We start from the raw sequence: 14,828 nt of genomic DNA on the forward strand, positions 1-14,828 counted from the left end.
GATTAAACTTTTTTAGACGACATTATTCTGTGAATGTTTATAAACCACGTTTTATGATTGGATCACGTTAAAATCTGCATGCAAACGTTTTTAGAACTTTTTATTGCTTGAAGCGCATTCGAACTAAGCCCTATAAGTATCAAACAATGTGACTATTTTACAATGGGGTGTAATGAAAATCTCGGCTCGACCGATTTTAATGACATCTTTGCAAATTTGGTACTTGGTAGGTATAAGAATAGGTGGAAAATATTGTCACCCTCGTCGGCCCTATTTTTCAATCGTGATTCTAATATTTAGATACCTGTGAAAGGAATTTGTAAAGAAACGTATGCTGGGGTCTTATTATAAAAATTAAATGAAAAACTTCGTTCTCAACTCAGTTTATTTATAAAATGTATTCGAGGATACAGGCATGTTATGAAATTAAAGGTAATATAGTTTGTTTACTTATAAGTTAATGTCAGCGTGGCTATATATATTATTGTCGCAAAATATTTTTGGTAACTTAATAAAAATACGATTTTTAATAACGTATTTGTTCCACCGGCTCAGGGAGTTTTCTGCAAATAAAAATAAATAAATAAGTATAGTATCAAATCAAGTATAGTATTACAGCAGTATGTAGGTAGCCAGCACAACAAAAATGTGATATCGAGACTCATTTATCAAAAACCCATTTATCAAAAAAGTTGCCTAGCTTAAACATGAATAGATGAACATTGAACTTCAGCTAATACTTATTTCTTCATTGCTGACGCTCCCTCAGTTTCCCATACAACCCCTTTATACACCCTTCTGAATATAGGTTTTGATATTTACAAATTCTTTTTATTTTGTTCACTTTTATAGATGAATGAATAAAATGAACTAGAGGATAACTATAGAAACGGTAAAAACTGGAAAACCGATAGTGACTTCGAATTAGTTTAAAGTTTTAAATAGTTTATAGAGTTTGGCTAATGAAAGTGGAGACTGAAATCGCCTGCCAAATTTAAAAAAATCGGAGTAAATTCTCAAAATTATAGTGCAAATATTGGAATAACTGAGTTTAATACTTATAGTATAGGTAGTAATGTATTCACAAACGAAAAAATATTTTAAACATATTATAAAAACGCATGTTTTTTAATATTTCTATTTCAGTCTAAACTTTCACTAGCCAAAATATAGCAGTACACATTAGTAAAAACATTTTTTTTTAAAGTTAATTTTACCTCTTAAAACAAGGCGCCTCCCAAAACTTCTGTTCAGAGCCGTACTCTTCACCGTCTTGTATTGTCTGTGGCATGTTCTTGCCCATAGACTCGGGCAGAAAGAGGCATAGACAGCCGCCAAATATGCCGATAGCGCCCAGTATCAGAAGTGGGATTTCAGGGGAGATTGTTGCCTAAAACAAATTTATGATCCATCAGTGATGTGTAATGTATTTTTTCATACAACAAAATGAAAAGTCTCATTTTTATTTTCCGTCAATACTTGTCCAATTTTGGCATATGAGTTTGTTTCTTTACTTGAAAATTTGAAAACGTAAATTGTTCTGTCACTGGAGCATCTTTAGAAGACGATAATATCGATAGATTTTAAGAGGTATTCTTTTTTTTTAGAATTTAAACTATCGTGAGTGTTAATCGTGAGTTTTAGCCCTGTTTCTTAATAAATTAATAGGTATTCTACCTCTTTAAAATTAGGTGAGATCAGAGTCAAGACTTAACTTATCATTTTAAAAAAGTCTGGTAACTAAAGTCCAAATATCACACTAAGCCAAGCCAAGCCGTATTGGAGCAACGCGCGTAACCTGCATATTAATTATCATATAAGAAAATGTGCCTGGACTTGACGGGCAGTTGAAAGTTAAATACGTTGATAATGGTGAAGATTATACAGAAGAGTATAGTTACCAAGTACACAATATAAGGGACGAGGATGGTGGCCACGTATCCGCTAATGTGGATGAGCGCAAGCCCCTGCGCCCTCACTACGGTAGGCAGCAGCTCAGCTGCGTACTGCATGCCGATGTTGTAGGAGATGTTGACGGCGAAGCGACCCACGATCGCGAGAGATGCTGATGGGATGCCTGAACATACAATATGACACTTAGGTATGGTATAAGCGATAAACTGTAAGTTTATCAGAGTAAATGGTAATCTTTGAGTTGAAGCCGTTTTTAGCTTTGATAGAATAATATTTCGATTACCCATAGTTATAAGTGGATGATGATGGTGTGAATGTGTGACAATAATCGATAAAACAAGGAATGAGTTTAAAAGTTTGAAAGACAAATTGAAGAGTAAAAGGTTAGCTTGGTACGGACATGTGATGTGAAAATCATATTACCAGCAGAATGTTGAAATTTCAAGCGGAAGGATACAAGAGAAGATTAGCGCCGAAGAAGAGATGGAGTGTGTGAAAAACGACGTGTGTGTAAAGGGAGTGGATAATGAGTTGACAAGTAATACTTACTTAAGTGGGATAACGTAAAGAAGATGATGAAGATTTTAAGAAATTATTTAGATAATAAATCATAGGGAGTGATCTTAGATTACTGTATTCTGAGGGAGTAATAACTACTTACCAAGTGCAACAGTCGTAGCTAAGAAGCTAAAAACTCCACTGATAACCATGGAGCCAAATGCAAGCCATCGACGACCTAGGCTGAAAACAAAAAGTAAGTAGGTAATATAAGAATCTAGAAAATCAAAGAAAGCAAGTAACAAAAACTTAATGGTCTCAGACTAATAAATACAGAAGAATTCACTATTTTCTTATTGACGACGAAGAGTAGAGGTAATGCAAGCTACAACAGCAAAAGAAACTAGGCTGCCACCGGCACTCTATGATCTTTCAAAAATGGGAAGGTTGTGGATAGCTACCAAAAATATAAAAGAAGCAAATTAACAGACTTTGGATTGCTAGAAAGATGAAATTCGGCAGGGATGTAGTTTAAAGTTAGTAGACGTTTATTAAGAATTTTATACATACACATCTAAAATCAAAGTTAACAAAATATCAGCCGGGAACTCTGTAGCGGTTGCGACGGTGAAGGTCACGAACATGTCCAGGCCCAAAGAGCCGACGTTCCTCACGTGGCCGTCGAAGACCATGGCGATGGACATCCAGATGACCACGAGCAAGATGCTGTGGCGACGCAGGCGTGGCGTCTTGAAGAGATCCAGTACTGAGTAGTTCTTTATCTCCGCTTCGGCTTTGGCTATTTCTGTGGCTGTTTCCTGCAAATGAAATATATTAAATAGTGTTAAATGTACTGCATAATATGTTTTGTTTCATGTATAAACAAATAAATCTAAAGAAGACAGTAATAATATATTCAAGACAAATAATAAAATAGTATTTTGTATTGAATGGCATAAATAGAATAGAGTTTCCTCTACGTACTAAAAGACTCTATTTTACTAAGTATGTAACTGTATGAACTAACAAGTAAAAGGTAAAATCAATTTATTTTAACATATAGTACCTTAAATTCTTTTACAATTTCTTCTGGTATTTTTGTTCCATTTAATCGTTGGCATTTCTTTAAAATTTTAAAAGCATCATCAAGGCGTCCCTGTGCAATTAGCCACCTGAAATTACGCAGACAATTTAATTTATTTTTTATTTTCTCAGAAAAGATTTCAAATAATCCTACGGGTGTATTACTAATTGTCTCAATAAAGGTAAATTTTCTCAGAGCTATAAATCGATTAGCCAACCGGCAACTAGAATACTGCACTCAAATAAATTAATTGTATATCCACAAGTTGCCCTAAACGTTAGGATTGCGCTATCTCTCTCTTTTTGTCTTCACCGTTTTATATCTAAAATGTATATCATTCGCTCACCGTCACCTGATGTTATTATTCATTATCCGTACTTTGCCAATTATTTCCTCCTAAACATACACCACAGAAATATTTAATTTTATTTTCCAAATCTTCCTACAACTTCTCTGCTCATAGTTAGTCGACTGAGAGCAATAGAACAAAAACACTTTATTTTCTTTTATTTAACTTACCTAGCACTCTCAGGTACCAAGCAGGGTGTAAACACAGCCAGTACAAGCGGCACGCTGGTCACAAGCGTGTATATCTTCCAATTGGCTACCCCCAGCGCGATCCAGGGCAGGAGGCAAGCCGCTAACGTGAAGTACACAGCTATTGACACGTTCGCGACGAATGTACGCCATTTCGGACCCACGTACTCTATCACTGGAATTAAGAACATTTTAAATGTAGAATAAAACTTTCCGTCATTATGATTTTATATCATCACTGGACAGTGTTGGTCAACCCACTAATTGGTGGACCGACAATATCAAACGGCTTTCAGAGAACCGCTAGATACATGCGGCTCAAGACCGTGTTGTTTACATGTCCTTACAAGGGCGTCTATCGGCTGATAATGATCTCTTACACTAGAATATTTCTGAATTTATATGATAGATGGAAGCAGAGGTTAAAGTGTTTTTATTAGATAATTGAAATTCTTCAAGTATTTCCACAATGAAAATGCTAAAGTTAACATGATTATTAAATAAACTGTGTAAATAGTACTGACCAACAATGTACATGATGATGAAGCAGTTGTCATAGGCGAGACCGACGAGGAATCTACAAAGGCAGAAGGACCAGAAGCTATTGGTGAAGGCTGTCCCAACACCAGCCAGGAAACCTGCCATGTTTGTACCTGAAAATAAAAATAAATATATGCGCCACTTTGAAAACTTGTAACGAACTTGTGTCAAATGAAAATAGCACGATGAAATGACGGTCGTCTTTTATTAAAATTTCTAATCATCGCCACAAATGGATCGTAGCGATAAGTAAGTACTAGGTACTCGTAAGTTTGGTGTAAATAACAATTGCTTTAAATTGTCAGCATCATTAAAACTAGTAAGATATAGATATAATTGAATTTTACGTACCTACAATAGCAGGAACTCGTCCATATTTATCGGCTATCCACCCAAAAATTAGCCCTCCGACAATGGATCCACAGAAGAAAATCGCTTGTGCTGTTGCAGGATAGTTATCTTTATCACACACCCATCCTAACTGTGGAAACAAAATCAGTTTGTTAGTTGATTAAAAGAGTGTTGATTTTTACAAGGAAGCTCCATAGGGCCGCAGATGTTTGTCATATAAAATTTAATCCTCGAAATCCAATCAATCAAATCAAATCAATCAGTCATCCTTTGATTCATACATCATTAAGTATATTTAACTTAATATTATTTAAGTAACTGTTTCATTAACGTCATAATTAATTAGGTGTGCGTTAACCAAAAATGCAGATAAATTTATAAGTAAATTATAATTACCTTTGTAGCTATAGTTTCATAAGGCACGTCTGTAAAGTTGAACTCCCAACTACCGCTGCATTTCTTTATCGGCCATTTTGAGTCTGGTGTCAAACTCCCAGTCTGCAGGATACTGCTCCAATCAACATCATAAACAAGGCATTTATCGTACATGGCCATTTCATTTTGCGGGATTGAAAGATGACGTCTGTAATTTTAAAAACAATAATAGTTGAGAATACAATGGTCAACAATCAACGTTAATTAAGTCAACATTAATATACGTTTTGTGTAGAAATACAATTTACTTTTATACACAAAACTTAATTAAGTTTTTGAAGAAATTGAAAATTCTTTTAACAAAAACTACCTTGAATCTCTCTTTATTTACGTACCTTTCCTCAACAGTTAGATTTCCAAGCTCAGGCACATAACACCAATGCTCTGAAGGCACGACGGTCATGAATATCTGAGAGAAGTATACGAACGCGAAGAAGAAGGCGTAGGGTATCATCAAGAGGAACAGGATCCGTTGGTACCAGCCGAAGCCGCCGATGTAAGGGAACAGGTCGTCTAGGTCCTTCAGCACTCTTGGCTTTAGGGAGCCGTTACCTTTGTAAAAAAAGGTGATTATTAAAAACTATCATAAATATGGTTATTTAAAGAATCATCATCATGAACAACCTATATTACTATTAGATGTGTTACTAGCGCATGAAAAATGAGGCGCTCAAAAGAGGAAATTTATAATCAACTCAATGTTAGTTGTGGTCAACAACCACAAATTGTTGTTGTTGTTTAAACAAATAATACCTAAATATCGTCTACAATTCATAGACGTTGTAGGGGCACCCCCAGGGGATCATTCAACCGCTGAGTGTCGAATTTAACCTCTATTTGTTTGAGAATTTGACACTCATCGGGTGAATGATCCCCTTGGGGTGCCCCTACAATGTCTATGAATTCCACTGTAAGTATATTTACCATTAGGTGTCTGCAGTTCCAGGGAGACCACATCAGGACCGCGGGTTTCGCCCGTGGCCTCCGCTCTCTTCTCATGTGATTCCATTTTCGAATTCGGTTTTTCCCTTAAAAGACACTTTTTCCGACGTGTTTCTGGTTACGGTGAAGCGAATGATAGACGCGGGAGCTAAAATAAAGGAAAAATACCTATTTAAATTATATTCGCTGAAACACTACAAACTTTTCACAGAAATAGAAATTACCCAACATGTTAATTTTTTCGTGTTCTGTGAAGGTTTTAAAATTGAATCTTACTCGTATGTAAGCAGTAAGCTATTTATTTTAAAGCTAACTATCCTGCACTGAGATATCCATGAAATAACTGTAGGTATTCAGTTGAATTTCAGTAAAATTTAGTTTTCTTTTTTTTTGGACTAGGTGCTCAACAATATAAAGTGTTCCCTCATAAAGTGATAACAGTTCAGTGGACGTATCCACTATAATTTTATTTATTTATTTTTATTAAAATAAACATCAAATCCATTGACAAAATGTCGTTTACTTACTGTCTAATTTCCACCAATAAGCACCGGATGACATTTTTACTTAAAATCTTAATTTCGTATAATGTCAACTAGCATACGTCTAAGATAGTGAATAACCACGGTGCATTACATTATAATATAAACTGTATCTACTGTGACTGTACACTGTACATTGCAATTGCAGATTCGCAGATGACCCTAAAGCGTGTGTTAATTTAATAAATAGTTAACAAAGCTCAACTGTTTATGAGGTCGTTGTATTGTAGGAAAATCCTATGGGAAAACAGCCATAGTGTACGTATTTATATTTACTAATTGCATCTAATTGAGATCTACTGATCTCACGAAGTAATCCCACATCAGTTAATGCTAGATTTTATCGCATTTAGGCTCAGCGCCGACAATCGGATTGAAAACGAAAAGCGGTCACAAAATGCTCAGAGCGGGATTGTAATAAGCCGAAAGTTATGAACTGATATAGGGGTCTACGGTGAATCACTCACACATAATTAAATTTTTCGTCCCATTACAACAAAAAAGAGCGATATTTTCGTAAATAACAAATTAGTGGCGCACATTTTAAGGCCACTTGCATCCATAGCGATGGTCTATCAAAGGCAATGATTGTGTAATTTAATTTAAAGCTATGTTTATACTGTAAATATAAAGATTAAAGTTTCTATTGTTTGAAACTAGTGAACCGATTTGATAAATTCCACTGGTTGGGTAGTTACACTATACCCGAGTGCTGCTTTATGCTTTATGGGAACGGGAACCACATGGGTGAAACCGCGCGGCGTCTGCTAGTCCTTTATATACTTTAGTTATAAAAAACTAGCTAACTAACTAAACAAACAAACTCTTAAGCTTGATAATACTAGTAAAGATAATATTTATTACAATCTTGAACAGAAATAATGTAATGTTTAATTAAGTCGGTCTGCAGCTTTCCGTCAGTTGATTTGACGGCCTCCGTGGCGCAGTGGTATGCGCGGTGGATTTACAAGACGGAGGTCCTGGAAGCGATCCCCGGCTGGGCAGATTAAGATTTTCTTAATTTGTCCAGGTCTAGCTGATGGGAGGCTTCGGCCGTGGATAGTTACCACCCTACCGGCAAAGACGTATCGCCAAACGATTTAGCGTTCCGGTACGATGTCGTGTAGAAACCGAAAGGTGTGTGGATTTTCATCCTCCTCTTAACAAGTTAGCCCGCATCCATCTTAGGCTGCATCATCACTGCAGTCAAGCGCTAACTTGTAGAGACTAAAGAATAAAAAAAAACAAAAACAAGCCTTCCGTCAGTTGGCGCTGACCCTTAATGAATCTCGTGTAAGCTGCAGCGAATGAGTTCACACAGCGCCGCTGTGTCTTCAGATGATAGATTGTTTTTAATTGGTCGCCGCCAATCATTGTCCATACACTTTATTGATATTGAACGCTTTGATGTACAAAAACTAACCGACAATTTGTTATATAGCCTATGTTAACGCCCACTGCAGTTTGTTGTATCAAGTATCAACATTTTGTGCTATGTTAACGCCCACTGCAGGGTTAGGACGGCCTCCATAGCGCAGTAGTATACGCGGTGGATTTATAAGACGGAGGTCCTAGGTTCGATTACCGGCTGAGCCGATTGATTCTTAACTGATCCAGGTCTGGCTGGTTTGAGGCTTCAGCCGTGGTTAGTTACCACCCTACCGCCAAGCGATTTAGCGTACCGGTACGATATCGTGTAGAAACCGAAGGGGGTGTAGATTTTGATCGTCTTCCTAAAAAGTTAGCTCGCTTCCATCATCACCTACGTACCATCACGTGTGATTATAGCCAAGGGCTATATATGTAAATAATAATAAAAAAATATGTATTAAAGACTCCTATTATCACTCTAAGCCCGACAACCCACAATGGAGCAGCGTGGTGATGATTCTATATACCCTCTCCTATAAGAAGAGGAGTATAAGGTAGACCTTATAGAAGAGAGCATCTGGACCTACTTAAGCATCTGGACCTACTTAAAGTACCTTATACATTTACTAGCTGACGCCGCGCGGTTAAACTCGCGTGGTTCCCGTTCCCGTAGGCATACGGGGATAATATATAGCCTATAGCCTTTGTCAATAAATGGGCTATTTAACACTGAAAGAATTTTTCGATTTGGACCAGTAGTTCCTGAGATTAGCGTGTTCAATCAAACAAATAAACAAACAAACAAACTCTTCAGCTTTATAATATTAGTATAGATATAGCTTGGCAAGTTCGTTGATGACACTCCCATGATGTGCGAGCGACGGGGGGGAAGGACTGCGTGGGTATGAAGTCGTGCGCTCGGGGCATCGCTACACCCTCCCGGACCGCACGGACTGTCGGGAGTGTTACGAACGAATTTGCCAAGAAATAGTTATGGTCTTTTAAGTAGGTCGTTGTAGTAGGCCGATTATAATAATGAGTAGTTTCTCAGACTTCCTAGAGGTAAGAACTACTCTTTAATTATAGTAATGTCAAACAAGTAAGATTATAACACTGGTGATAATATAAATCTCGTCGTTTAATTTGATAAGAAATTACATCTCTCAAATAAACATGAAGATTAAAGGTAATAAAATTTACATAAATATGCTATCTTTATAATTGTAAAGAGAAGATTATAAACTACATTTAAAATAACTTATTATAAAACCGGCCAAGTGCGTGTCGGGCCACGCATGGTATAGTGTTCCGCAAATTCAATAAGCACTTTAAGCAGTAACGCTAAATCGAAAAATAGTGGCAGAAGACTTCTTCCATCAATCGATAAACACTGAGATAGACAAGTAAAAAAATTCATCATTCATCCATTCCCACTTTACATACAATGTACATATATTTCTGCGTTAAACCGCGGACAGACGGGCGGACGGACAGACAGACAGACATGGTGAAACTATAAGGGTTCTTTGTAGACTACCTACTAAAAATTAAAAATATAGACATACCTCGGTTTTTGTTAACAAGTTTATCACTAGGGACTTTATGTGTAGAATAGTAGTACAATATAAATTGAACTGTACATCTGTGGCGAAGTGTCAACGCAAAATGATCGTAGTCCATTATCAATGCGTATCTTATATGCACATGTCGCTCTGCTCTCGCGTATAGCATAGAGTAAAACGTGCTAAGTCAGATAATGGATATTTTTGTGACATGTTTATATTATGTGCGACTGTAATGTTTACTTTAAAATCTACTTACTCGTATGTACTTAGAGAACTAGAGATAAGCGTCATTTATTGTTTATAAAAATTTTCGTCCGAAATTCCTCAGTGCCTGAAGACGAAAGTCTTCGAACAGTGCGTGTTGCCAGTGATGACATACGGATCCGAAACTTGGTCGCTAACTATGAGCCTCATTAGAAGGCTCAAAATCACTCAGCGGGCGATGGAGCGATCTATGCTTGGAGTTTCTCTGCGTGATCAAATCAGAAATGAGGAGATCCGCAGACGAACCAAAGTCACCGACATAGCTCAGCAAGTCGCGAAGCTGAAGTGGCAATGGGCAGGCCACATAGTTCGAAGAGCCGATGGACGTTGGGGTCCCAAGGTGTTGGAATGGCGACCCCGTACCGGAAAGCGCAGTGTTGGTCAACCCCCCACTAGGTGGACAAAGGACATCAATTGGATTGCAGGAAACCGCTGGATGCTGGCGGCCCGAGATCGTTATGCTTGGAGGTCCATGCAAGAGGCCTATGTCCAGCAGTGGACGTCCATCGGCTGATGATGATGATGATGATGATGATGATGTTAAAGTACACCAGTTTATTTTAATAATCACTAGCAGACGACACGCAGTATGTTGCGGATCACAATGTTTCGACAGTTCACAATCTCGCGAGATAGATTATAAATATTATAACCTAACGGTATTTAAATTTTTTAATTTCTTTCACGAATTAAATGCCGATTATTGTCACAGAGTAACCAGAGTGAGTCTTTACAAGCAACGTATTAAAGCCGGTCAAACCCATTAAAAAAAACAAACGTCACACATCTCCTTGACAAACTTTTTTCATAATTTGTATTTCGAAATTTAACACTAACAACAATAACGTAAATTAATATAATATTTATTAATTACCAATAAAAAATACTCCATTTTTTTTCTTTACTTTTAGTAAACAGTTTTTAATATATTTAAAAACTTTTGACGCCATTTTTCTTGAATAATATTGTAAATTTGTGATGCGACGGTTCGTGTCGTACTGACTCGAGAATGTATTCGCTTTTGAATTTTGTATTTGGACCGGCTACGACACCATCGTGTTCCGTACGCTCCATCTGTATATTATTGATTAATCAGTGATTATTGTCTTCAAATTCGGGCAGCTCGATACAAAAGATCATCAACTCATATTTACTCGTAAACATGTTTCAAAACTCATATTTGTCAGTTAGCATAGTTTTACTCGGCAATACATATAAAGTACAAATGGAATTTGAATCTTACAGTCCAAGTTCATAAAGTATAAAGTGGCTTGATTGCGTGTTGCTTGGCGACAAAACCTAATTTGGGTTGGAGTAATTATTGTGTTTTGGTGTATTTATTCAGTGTAGTATTACGTAATCAAAATATTTCCGGCACACGATGTTTTACAGCTCCTTGTATGCTTTAGGTTGACTTACACAGGGTAGTAGAAGTTTTTACAATCGCAGCATACTTAATCGTCCATAAAAATATCGTCTATTCCATTTAATCCGCGATGAACTCCTAAAATAATGAATCGATTTTAATAAAATTTGGCTTAGAGATAGATTATGGTCAGGAATCTATCTTCATCTTGATGATGAATAATAATGATGACTTATCGCCAGGATCTATGCGAGTGAAACTGCAGGGCATATCTAGTACCATATATTTCTTTTATGTGAAGAAGCGAACGAACATTGCATTGCTTCATTGTATATCGATTAATAATTAGCGTGAATGGATCTTTATTTGTCACCATAGAGTTCATAAGAAATGGACCGGACTTTGAATCTTCGTGACGATCACGTTTTTTAAATGAAAATTACCATCAGAGGGCCTAGTTGCAGTTAGATACTGTTACTATCGCGTTAACGTAAACGCGAATTTCTAAGGAATTGAAACATTGCTATCTAATGGCACTACTGCACAACTGTTTCTATTCCATATAATTACGCGTTTACGTCAACGCGATAGTAACAGTATGAAAATATTCAAAACTCCCACTAGGCACTCAGTTGCAGGCTAATTCACTATCTTTGACGTTTGGTCATGACACAAACTTAAATTTATATATGTTGTAACAAATGTCATCCGGTGCCTTCTGGTGGATATCATACAGTATAGGTAGATGACATTTCTCATTTGATTTGATGTTTATTTTAATAGGTTGATAATAAAGACCAAAATAGTGAATAGGCCTGCTGGTTTATTCCCTGACTGTAATTTTAGTGGTCAATGGTACGATTACCAACTATTGATTTTTAAGACTCGTGATTTCGTGTTAATTATTAATTTGTAATAAACTAATGAACAAAAATTTCATGAACAATAAGCTTTATGGAATAGCTAGCTGACGCCGCGGGGTGTCACCTGCGTGGTTTCCTAGCCTAGCCTCGCTAAATGGGCTATCTAACACTGAATTTTTAAAAAAACTTTTTTAAATCGGACTAGTAGTCCCTGAGATTAGCGCGTTCAAACAAACAAACAAACTCTTCAGCTTTATAATATTAGTATAGATTGGTTGCTAACTAATCAATATTTCATTAACAGTAAGCTTTATAGAATAAGAAAAATGCCGTTATTATTGATTTGATGTTAATATGGTTGTTAATAGAATCCCTTACCTTATCAGCCGATAGACGTCCACTGCTGGACATAGGCCACTTGCATGGACCTCCAAGCACAACGATCTCGAGCCGCCAGCATCCAGCAGCTTCCTGCAACCCGCTTGATATCCTCGGTCCACCTAGTGGGGGGTCGCCCAACACTGCGCTTTCCGGCGCGGGGTCGCCATTCCAGCACCTTAGGACCCCAACGTCCATCGGCTCTTCAAACGAAGGTTTTTTCGAAGGTGTTAATAGAATAAGATAAGTAAATAGGCCTGCAAGTTACTTCAGTTTATTTGATTTGGTTTTATCATTATATTACATTAAAATTAAATCCTTTTATTTGTCATTGCCAGTCTTTTAAGACACTTTTATTATAATTATTTATCATCCATATAATTAAATGAATGTTGTACTATACTTATACTTATCACAGATGTATTATATAGCTTACGTCAAAGCTTTAAAAATATGTCCGACTACAGAGGCTTTGGATCACGGGATCCCGGGTTCGAGTCGTGATTCGGACAGAGTTTTGTGTGCACTCAGAGTTGTAGTCTATTATTCGGATCACTTATACGGATACGGACCTTAATTGGAGAAGAAGATACAATAATATCTTTGACTTATCGACTTGTCTTATCGATCTGTCGTAAAGTTTTATTATTCTATAGCTCGCCCTAAGTAGATATATAATAAGACCCTAATAATAGTTCTACAGCTGCGTACATAAATGAGTGACTCTCAACTCAACGCGTTTGTTTTATTAATAGACAGCGAGCCTGAAAAGCCAGACATACCGCATTTTCAACGTTTATATGGACGTAGCTCGATGGGTTCATCATTAGAAATCCAAATTCGGATCACTGCTCGAGTCTCCTCTCAGAATGGGAGGGGTTAGGCCAATAGGCCACCACGCTGGCCTAAAGCGGATTGGCAGACTTCACACACGCAGACAATTAAGAAAAGTCTCTGGTATGCAGGTTTCCTCACGATGTGTTTCCTTCACCAGTTGACACGTGATATTTAATTTATTAAAATGCACACAACTGAAAAGTTGGAGGTGCATGCCCCGAACCGGATTTGAACCCACACCCTCCGGAGTCGGAGTCGGATATGACCTCTCCTTTCGCAGACTGCACACACCTATAATTAAGAAAAATCTCAGGTAGGCAGGTTTCCTAATAATTTTTTCTTTCATCGTTTGAGACATGTGATATTTACAACTGAAAAGTTGGAGGTGCATGCCCCAGGCAGGGTTTGTCAGGCCAAATCCGAGCACCACTTTCGAAAAAAGTACACGACACTCTGCAAGTCGCAAAAAGCCGAGCGACATTGTGCGAATATAGTCGTGAATGTGTGTTATGTCACCCTCAGTAATGAGGAACATGGAGAGAGAAAGAAATAGCATTTTTTTTATTCTTTACAAGTTAGCCCTTGACTACAGTCTCATCTGATGGTATGTGATGATGCAATCTAAGATGGAAGCGGGCTAACTTGTTAGGAGGAGGACGAAAACCCACACCCCTTTCCGTGTCTACACGACATCGTACCGGAACGCTAAATCGCTTGGCGGTACGTCTTTGCCGGTAGGGTGGTTACTAGCCACGGCTGAAGCCTTCCACCAGCCAGCATGACAGCATGATTTTTTTTTTTTTTTTTTTATTCTTTACAAGTTAGCCCTTGACTACAATCTCACCTGATGGTAAGTGATGATGCAGTCTAAGATGGAAGCGGGCTAACTTGTTAGAAGGAGGATGAAAATCCACACACCTTTTTGGTTTCTACACGGCATCGTACCGGAACGCTAAATCGCTTGGCGGTACGTCTTTGCCGGTAGGGTGGTAACTAGCCACGGCCGAAGCCTCCCACCAGCCAGACCTGAACAAATTAAGAAAATCTCAATCTGCCCAGCCGGGGATTGAACCCAGGACCTCCGTCTTGTAAATCCACCGTGCATACCACTGCGCCACGGAGGCCGTCAAATTCCTACCTAATCCTACTTAATCAGCATTTTATAACCGGCAGTCAGGTAAAAAACATTGCAAATAAATAGTAACAAATAAATATTAATTAATGTCAACAATTAAAACAAATAACATAATACTATAGCACACCAGTTATCTCCCGTTGACGTAGATTGATAAGATAAACTAGACACAGCGCATGTTAAATTTTTGCCGCCATGATGCCACG

General features: G+C 37.5%; 1 protein-coding gene across 1 annotated transcript; it reads right to left on the minus strand.

The window, feature by feature from the left end:
* Positions 1-367: 367 nt before the first annotated feature.
* Positions 368-9,874, minus strand: LOC112050366 (carcinine transporter). The gene is made up of 13 exons (XM_024088620.2): positions 9,780-9,874; positions 6,284-6,449; positions 5,695-5,911; positions 5,321-5,507; positions 4,925-5,054; positions 4,558-4,686; positions 4,016-4,208; positions 3,479-3,584; positions 2,983-3,230; positions 2,576-2,655; positions 1,902-2,077; positions 1,218-1,390; positions 368-563 (listed from the first exon to the last, which is right to left on the minus strand). Exons 2-13 carry the CDS (start codon positions 6,366-6,368, stop codon positions 527-529), a joined length of 1,761 nt encoding a protein of 586 aa, XP_023944388.1. The 5' UTR covers positions 6,369-6,449; positions 9,780-9,874; the 3' UTR covers positions 368-526.
* Between the last annotated feature and the right edge of the window lie 4,954 nt (positions 9,875-14,828).

Source organism: Bicyclus anynana, chromosome 8 (assembly GCF_947172395.1).
Source record: "Bicyclus anynana chromosome 8, ilBicAnyn1.1, whole genome shotgun sequence".
In the NCBI taxonomy this organism is placed as follows: domain Eukaryota; kingdom Metazoa; phylum Arthropoda; class Insecta; order Lepidoptera; family Nymphalidae; genus Bicyclus; species Bicyclus anynana.